At 35.1% G+C, this 9,609-nt stretch overlaps 1 protein-coding gene across 1 annotated transcript; it reads left to right on the forward strand.

The window, feature by feature from the left end:
- The first annotated feature begins 2,565 nt into the window (after positions 1-2,565).
- On the forward strand, positions 2,566-6,136 carry LOC123532493 (sodium-dependent glucose transporter 1A-like). The gene is made up of 4 exons (XM_045313947.2): positions 2,566-3,115; positions 3,385-3,488; positions 3,820-4,001; positions 4,608-6,136. The coding sequence occupies exons 1-4, from the start codon at positions 2,927-2,929 to the stop codon at positions 5,648-5,650; spliced, it is 1,518 nt and encodes a 505-aa protein (XP_045169882.2). The 5' UTR covers positions 2,566-2,926; the 3' UTR covers positions 5,651-6,136.
- Positions 6,137-9,609: the final 3,473 nt, after the last annotated feature.

The following is a 9,609-nucleotide window of genomic DNA, read 5'->3' on the forward strand; positions in this document are numbered from 1 at the left end:
AATATTACACCTTTGGATTTTCGGCTGAACCGTTCAGTGGCGTGGGAGCAAACTCAAAGTTAGGGGTAGGGCGGGGGCAATATGCTGCCCCCACTCTCAGAATCGCCCCCCCACACACCCCCCCGCCCCCACTGCGTCCCCACTCCTGCTCCTACGTCTATACCGTTGAAACAACTAATATGTTTTTTATTGCGGTGTCATAGTGTAGAGATGGTACTTAAAAATCAAATTCGGCTTTGCAGGTTTTCTTTTCAGTGTGAACTGATTGCTAATTGCACCAAATTACTAAATATGCAAGGAATATTCGATATTTAAAAATGACCAACTAAACAGTATTTTTTTTTTTACATGAAATATGTTTTAAACTACTGCCCCGAAAAACATAAGGGTCAATCTACTATTACGGCTATGACGACTGTAAGCCAAAGCATTCTTCAGTTATCGACCCAAAACCGATTTTCGGCCGAAGACTACTGCGACTTTGACCGATAGACAACTGACCTCAAAATCAATACGGATCATGTGCCTACACTAGTACAAACAATTCCCATAGCTTAGACTTGAATTCTGACATGGGTTATGCCCCTTTTTAACTTAGAATTCTTTTTTGTTAGGGTTTTATAAAGTTTTTATTGGCAGGGCTCTAATCCAAAGTCAAACACTAACTAATAGTGTTTTTTTAAACAGTCATAGAAACGTTTTAAGATTCTTTGATGTGATTTTATGGTATATCATTGGTTTTAATGATGATAAGGTTTTTATGGTATAGTATTGTTTTATTGTCATAATGTACAAACTGCCATATGTATAGTCTCATTTAAATCATTTATGATTGGTCACATACATGTTCTTGTGATATTTCGATAATTGTAAATTGTAATGTACATGTAATGTGAATGAGACTTTATAAAATATTTGAATTGAATTGAATTGAATTGTGCCTGTCACGACCAACTGGCCTACTAAGTTTGAGGTTTTTGTGTCAAAGCATTGTTTAGTTATTAACTTGAAACCAATGAGACAGACGGATGATCCTATCACTATTTGCCACCCCGTTCCGCCAGTAGAGGGTGAGTGCATAAAAGTTTCAAGGGTTTTCAAACATTATGTACATGTAACATTACAAATATATACAAAGAGTTTTAGTAGAATTCTGTTAGGATGCATGGTTTAAATTTCTGTTAGTGCCGGAAAAGAGTTTAAAACAAATGTACGTCATATTTTGTCTGCCCGATCAGTTGTTTACCAGTTTATTGGTTGATTCAGAATTGTTCCCCTTCGACCTTCTTGGGTAAGTACTATCTGTACTTAGTACAGTGATAGTGAACAATTATAAAGAAGAGTGGGGGGGGGGGGGGGTGAGGGTGTTGTTTAAAATGAAAATGAAAGAATCTGTCAACTTCAAACAACACTTCATAATATTTTACTACCATGGTCCTACATCCACAATCTAGAATTTTGGAGAAAATTAAAAAAGAATCACATGGTTAGCTGTATTTTAAGTTCAGATAAAATACTTGATTATTTTTATTATTGTATCATTTTATTCTTCCGCTGAGATGGCAGTCGTATTGAAAAAAAACAAGTTTGACCTTTTATGCAATGAAAAGTGTAAGAATATCCTTTGTAAGCATATGTAAAACGCCTTTGAACGTGTTTAACGTGAAAAGGGCGCTATATATATTATGCAACCAAGCAAAATAACAGCAGATTCGTGTTGACTAAATCTGTTCATGGGATGTTTCATGGGAGGTTATGAAACGTCCAACACCCTTCACGCCCACTAGAAAGCCAAACCGTTATAGCCGAAAGAATCACAAATTGATTACACATACACATGATACTCAGTATTGCAGTCAGGTTTGGGTTTCAAAACCATTTTAGCCTAATAAGAAAAAATCGTATTTACGTTTCTTATAGCATCTGATCACTTGCTTGTTTCATATCGTCTTGTTTGTATTTATTCATTTGTTCAATGGCAATGTCTAAGTGGCATCTCTGAATGAGTTCTCTGATCAGGATATCTCCAAAACTTCCTTTCCTGAGCTAAAAAAAATGAAAGTTCAGTTTTACAATAGTTTAAGCGTTGCTGTGCGAGTGAACACTATTGAAGGGTTTTATATGACTTTCAACCGGGCAAGATGTAGATTAATGCATGGAGATCCACTTCCTGTTCTGCTTTTTGGATTACTTTTGCAACTGGGCATTTGTCCGAATCCTCATTATCAAATTTGTTAAATTTCTACGATGAAAGTTATATTTTCTAAATCAAAACTTTCGGCGCTGTGTTACTTTTACTCGCCGTGATGTTTTGTAAAATTATTCTGGTTTTGATATTAGTATCTGTAGACAAGACAATTTTACTGCAAATCATTTAAGCCTAAAAGCCTATCATGCCATAAATATTACAAAATACAAGCGTACAGCAATTAAAGCTACAGTTAAAAGCCGCAATAATGGAATGTTAAGCTTTAACAAACACTCAAAACCGTACTATTGTCCATGTTGCTTTTTTCGCACTGTTTCACACCTTTCATTAACATTTTCAAACATTTTTTTTAATATACTTTACTAAAGAAACGTAATACAAGGGCCAAGAAGCTGCAGAATGCATTATATTTAAGATTTCTTCAGATTTCTTCACAATTCTCCTTTGTCCATCAAATGGGTCTGTTCAGTTCTCTGCCTTATCTCTCTACTTAAAGAAATCAGATAAAGTCATTGTACTTTATCTGATAGTGAGGTGCACTCCAAATACAGTTTAATAAATGAATAATTGTGACAGGGTGACATTTTTTTCTTATAACGTGCTTTTGCCTTTAAAAGTGCGTAATTGTCCTTAATATTTGTGATATGAAACATTCGAAATCAGCCTTCTTTTAACGGATACACTATGATTTCTTTAATTACGGAGATTAAGTAACCTATGATGGATTACAATGATGCAACAGAGGACAAAGTTTTAACATGCTCAGAAGATGTTTCCGATATCAAAATTGAATACGGAAGAGGTGATAATAAGGGTGGAAAATTGCTCGGTAGAAAGGCTCCAGACGTGGCATATAGGCATCGACTTTTTCACACAGCTTGTGTCTGGTTCACTATTTTTGGACTGGTAAGACACCTTAACTGAAAGCCGATTGAGTTAGATGATTTTGGTGACAGCCTTATTTAAACGAGTATTACGCGCTTATTGTTTAACTGGACATTTGGATTTTTTGGCCTTCGGGCTATCGGAATGTAGGTAATGATAGTTGGTAATTTGAATACCTGTTTTAAAAGAGAAGTGCCTAATTTTGGAGCGTTAGATTATCAGAATTTATTTTGGTCCTTATGCAAAATTTGATAACACTGTGAATGCATTTTTCCACATTTTAATTGCAGGGTTGGAGAAATGCTCTGATTGGACCTACTTTACCAGATTTGAGGCTTATCATAAATGAAGATCTTTCAACTACATCCTGGATATTCACCGCAAAATCACTGGGGTAAATACAGTGTAATAATGTATGGTTTGATTTGTTCAAGGGAAATCAATGGGTTTTTTTCTCCATCACTTCATATCTGTCTTATTAAGTATTATTTGCATAACTTACAGACTTATGCAAAATGTTAACTGAAGTTTTTGCCATAAGGCTAGGAAAATAGATGTTATCATCTTTACTGGCCCAGATATATGTATTTTGAACTTCCAACAATGTAGTTGTTTTATCATTTAATTAATTTGAAAGTCTCATACAGTTTAACTTTAAGTGTTTAGAGCAATAATAAAGAGGGTGACACCCAGCTTCAATTACATTTCCTTTCTTTGCTGTACAGAGGACTGTTTGGTTCAGTTTGTGGAGGTTTTGCCTACGACCGCTTCAACAAACTTGCCGTTTTCATCTCAACTGTCCTTGCTATGGGTGTTGTGGCTGCTATTACTCCTTGGTGCTACCACCTTGCTGCAATGCTTGTTGTGCACGCTTGTCATGGGATTTTCGGTTCTGCAGTTGAAACAGGTTTGATTTCCAGTATGCACCTTTATTGCAATTAAACTGTGTCTTTGCACTAACTACTGTATTGTGTGTCAAACAGTCAGTATTGTGTATGCACAATAAGAAGGCAAAGGTCTCCGTTAGATAAAAACGAAGATAAGCTTACTGTAAATCTGATAATCAACTTTATCAAATATTGTCTACTTTAAGACGGCAACTGTCTCTTACCAAACAATCAAAGCTTTCAGAAAATTGATGGGGCGAAGAAACTGTTTTGCTTTTTGCATTAAGGAACGACTGATTTTTGAAACTCTGTGTAAGATTATATTAACACTGAGACGGATATTCAACCCAAAACATGAAAGACAGATTAGCTTTATTCGAGGCGAAAACTTTAAGTTTATTAGAAAAGAAGAGAAATATTTAGAAACATTTTAATAGCTTATGACGGAATATACGACACAACAAACAAATATAAAAAGAAACAAAAGTAGGATAACTCATTTGATAATAATTTATTTAAAAATGGTGAAATAAAAACGCTGTATTAAGCTGTTTAGTACCCGATGTCTAAATGAGTTTACGTACAGTCAGAAAAATATAATCAGTTTGGTCATTTTTTGTATACAGCAGCGATAGCTGACATGGCTGTTGTCTGGAAACAAGATGCTGGACCTTACATGCAAGCCGTGCAATTTGCCTTTAGTGTCGGAGCAATGGTGTCGCCTTTAATTGCAGAGCCATTTTTAGCCGAAAGAATTATCGTTGGCAACCGATATACCTCGGTACTTCCAAACTCCTCTGCTGAGGCAATGCTAGATCTGGAGATGATTGCACCAACAGCGAATGTTGGGGATATCACTACGCATACAGGACTGGGTGTCAAAACCGCTACGATCGAATACGGAAAAACTCGTGTTTACGTGCCGTATAGTATAACGTCTCTTGTTTGCTTCATGTCGGCTTGCTTATATTTACTCGTTAGCTTCGTTTATGGTAATGTTTATAGGAACTCGCTAAATGAGTCCCCTGGAAGAAAAACAAATATAGGTACATGCCCAAAACGACATTTCCTGAGCAAGAAAATGAAAGTAATGTTTACTGTACTTTTAGCATTGGCAATTCTGTTTTATGTTGTAAGTGAGCACTGTTTTATAGGGTTTCTTATGACTTTCGTCATATCAGAAATAGAGTGGAGTAAAGCTAAGGGATCCACTGCCTCGTCTGCTTTTTGGATTGCTTTTGCAACTGGACGTTTATCTGGAATAATACTTGTAAAATTTGTTAATATTTCTATAATGATTCTTATATTTTCCTCAATTTTAACTTTGGGCGCTGTACTATTTTTTCTCGCTGTGATGTTTGGTAAAACATTTCTGGTTTGGGTATCTGTGGGTGTTATTGGCTACGGGATGTCTGTCATTTTTAGTTTAGTTTTCTCGTGGCTATCTCAAAACATTAGAACTCTTACAGGTAAAATGACGAGTATATTCTTTGTTTTCATGTGCATTGGAACTATGGTGATACCAATATTAGTCGGATACCTTATGGATAAGATTTCACAAATGTGGTTCATCTATTCGCTCTTAATTTTGAGCACCGCCATGTTTGTGTGTTTTATATTAGCTCTTGTATCTTTCTGTCTGGTGAAGAAAGGAAAAATCGAAAGTTAGGTTAAGAATATCAAATATAGGTCATGCATTAGAAAGTTAGAAAGATAATGAAAATAAGACTTTTAGCCGTAGTGGTAGAGATCAGACGTCGCAGGTTTGAATCTCGTCAAGTACGGGATTTGTCTGCAGCTCCCCTGATTCCTTTATTTGTCAGATTATCTTACGGAGTGATTTTAAAATGTTGAAGTATTAATAAAATTATGCTTTATTTCATTCTTTGTACTTATATTGTGAATGATCAGTGTAAAGTCTTGTATGATGTTTTATGGTCTTTTTTAATATTATTTTTTTTAATTCTCGGGGTCATACAGATATTATTATGTTAAAGTTGTTAACATCTCAGATCTATATTGTTATACCGATTATCACGTATGGGTAATTCCCTGTTACCGTTACTGAAACGTTTATAGGTTATAACACACTAAATAGTTGTTGTTCTTTGGTAGCAGATGGCGGTTTTTTCTAGTACTTCGGACTTCCGAGCGATGTGGCCAAGTCAGACGGCTTCCGATATCTTACGAGATGCAGACCTGAAAATAAAAAGATACCGGTTTTACATCTTTCTTGAAGAAGAAATAAAATACATAGTAAACTTCATACAAAGCATAGATTTTTAAATCCACAAGCCACCTGAAAGATAATTTCAGCCCGCGAAAATACATGACATTTCAGCCCAAATTAGCCATATCTCCAACTGGCCTTAAAATGTTAGGGGAAATGATAGAGCCAAATGGCCACTTGCATTCTGTACTCAGTTTCAAGTATTACTTGCACAGCTGGACAAAAATACCTGTCAACCGATTACTTTTTTCACTATTTTCAACTGTGTGAGGCCTATATGACATTTGACAGTTCACGAGACGCTCAATGCTGATAGTGGTATATATGCATTTCAAGCAGTTATATGAAAATGATGCCATCAAGCTTACATTCGCATCTGCCAGAATTTCTGCAACATACCATTCTTAAACTTGTTAATCACAAACTCACATCAACAAATATTTCAAACATCAAAACAGCCTTCACTTCAAGGTTTTATCTCTAATGACAGATTTTGACCCTGGCAAATTCGAATCTGTGGCTGGAAACTACCAACTGCTACCTTTATTCTATATAAAATTGACCTTTTTCCAATGGCCACAACACACATCAGGACCCATTTTAAATGTCTGTAACTTACATTTTCTTGAAGAATATTGTTAGTGCTAATTATAAATAAAATCAAAAGAAAAGTAGGGTCATGTTTAATGCAAGAAAAATAATTTCAGTCAAACATACAAACTGCAAAATCAGCTAAAAAAAAAAGACCCCAAATTATACTGGTGGTGTATAGTCTAAGTTTCCATGAAAATTGTTGTCATGTTGTTATTTCATTATCAAAATGCTACCTACATGTCAAGCATAGATCTGTGATGTGATTTTACCGAAAATATTGCAAAGAAAATAAGGAAATTAGCTCTACAGAGCAAAAAAAAACAACCGAGGACTATTATGCGACTAACATTTTTTTTACGCGCCATTTTTCTATTTAGTGTCTGTATGCCTTATAAGAAAAGCTTTATTTACATGCAATTTTGATTTCACTTTTGAAATTCTCGAGTTCATTGTATTCATGTTTACAAAAAAGAAACATTTTTTGAATTCAAAAGGCAATTAAGTTCACCTGAAACATGCATCAGTCTGGTTATATATGTTTCTTTTCCAGACAAAAACATGCTATGAGTTAATGTAACATCTAGTTTTTATTATTTATTGTGTATGTTGTGCATGTTTGTTGTGTAGGTCATATTGTTACGTGATCATATTTTATATGGCCGCCCATTTGGCTTTGCACGTGAAGTACATGCTAGGTCGCAAGTTCGATTCCCGGCGCCAAGTGCTTGCTGTCCGAGACAATGAGAATTAAAATATATATCTTCGTCTAAATCGTATTAGGAGGATGTCCGTTACTTGCAGAGAACAAGTCTGTACTGGTGCAATATCCAGGAAATACGGGTTTACTGGCCGTAAACAAAGCATTTTGCATTTTCAATAGTTAATTTGTTCTAAATATGTATTTTTATGTATCAAATTCTTATTTTAAAACAATCCAATGGGATATCTTTTGATAAATTGCATCCACATGCATGTTTGTAAGTTCCTATTGGCTTTTTTACTATATTTTATGGTCTGGATAGTTTTCGGGTGAAAGACCTTACGCTCATTACAGAGAACATCGATGAAAAGTATCCAGATAGTGTAGTTATGGCATATGAAAATCATAAATGCTTAAAATACCGTCTTTGTAGCAGACAGTTTTTGAAAATTAATGTCAAATTGGAAATCTTTAATATTTGGATGTTTATCCAGACGGACAATGTATTGTACAATGGACACATTGCAAATTAGAAGTTCTTTTTTTTGTGAATATTAGTTAGGAAGAATGAAATTGGGTTTGTTTTTATAAGTTAGCACCACGTTTAACAAAAGCAGTGTAAATATCTGAAACCCGACCTTCTGAAAATTGGACATTTTACATTGTACTGTAAAATACAGTCTTCATCTCATATGCGCTCGTTATATGATAGAAATTCGGACGTGCTGTTTATTTAGATAATTGGCGATTGTAAAGTCAACAAATTTAATTCAAAGGTCACATTTGTGTCCGGATCATAACTTAAACACTATTCAAAGCATTGTCTTAAAACTTGGAATATAGGTAGCTCTTAGTGGGTAGGTCAAAGAGTAAGGTCACACGTGAGCTCAACGTTGAAGTTTTGTGTCATGTAATGTGTCCAGAGCATAAAGTAAAAACCGTTTAAGGTACTGACTTCAGTTTCGCCATATTGACCGGTCCTTCTTCAGTTTCAGGAGCGTAAATAAAAAGCCGTCAAAGATATTGACATTAGATATGAACTGGTTGCGATGTGATGACTAACACATTAAAGTCCGTATCCAAATATTCACTTCTTGTTTCTTGTGACTTAATATCCCTTCTTTACATATCTGCCCCTATCTCAACCTACTGCCACATTCTGCCCCTCCCACCCTCACACATTAACTTGAATTTTATATATCAACTTAAATATGATATAGAAATGCAAATCTACGCCTTTATGTGGCCGTTCAAAAAATTGTACAGTGACGTGGAAAGTACAAATTGTTTCAGAAATCTTTGTTGACACAATAACTAAGTATTACAAGAGGAAGGTCGCTATTGGTTATAGGGTCAGTTGTTCAAAGGTCAAAGTCACAGAGATCAGACTTAATCTCTGATTTCTTTTTCATTTCTGGGTTCAGAGCTAAATCACAAAGTATATCAGCTACAGCTTTCAGACATTATAGAATAATTTAATACCACTAGAGGCAATTCCTGTTTAGTAAGTGGTTAGTGACTCAAGAGTCATTGTCAAAGGCACCTTAGTTATATTTTGGCACATGTTTTTTTGTTTCAAGGTTTTAAGGTTTAAATTTCTGTTGCTTTTTGTTGTTGTTGTTGCTGTTGTTTCCGGGCTCTAAAACCTAACACTTGATTACATATTGACGATTTAGTAATTTCTGTCCTAGATGTTTACAGCAAAGTCCACGTCTGAACTATATGGAGTCAATTAGCTTCAGAGAACAAGTTAATACTGATACAGAATCCAGGAACAAAGGTTAGATACTGTTGAAAATGACGTTTAACCAAAAACAAAAAGGCTGTTTAAGGTATCCGGAAATAAGCAAGTTCTCTATAACATTGTTATTAAAATATATCAAATATTCATGCCTGTTAAGCTCTTGAAAGTTTGGTACATTTGAAAGTGTATTGTCTACTGACGAAGAAAATATATAAATTGCGTGACAAAGCTAGATGCCCACTGGCAACATGTCGAGCTCGCTCTTTGACCCCTAACTGTGACCTTGACCTTTGAGATAGTGTCCGTCTCATTGAGTTAATATAAACAAGATTTTTCAATGCATATCAAAGTTATAGGCCG

Source organism: Mercenaria mercenaria, chromosome 11 (assembly GCF_021730395.1).
Source record: "Mercenaria mercenaria strain notata chromosome 11, MADL_Memer_1, whole genome shotgun sequence".
Lineage (NCBI taxonomy): Eukaryota > Metazoa > Mollusca > Bivalvia > Venerida > Veneridae > Mercenaria > Mercenaria mercenaria.

Coding starts and splice junctions, on each gene's coding strand:
- LOC123532493 (XM_045313947.2), top strand. CDS start 2,927: ATGATGGATTACAATGATGCAACAGAGGACAAAGTTTTAACATGCTCA. Junction 3,116..3,384: donor GGTTCACTATTTTTGGACTG/GTAAGACACCTT, acceptor TTTTAATTGCAG/GGTTGGAGAAATGCTCTGAT. Junction 4,002..4,607: donor CGGTTCTGCAGTTGAAACAG/GTTTGATTTCCA, acceptor TTTTGTATACAG/CAGCGATAGCTGACATGGCT.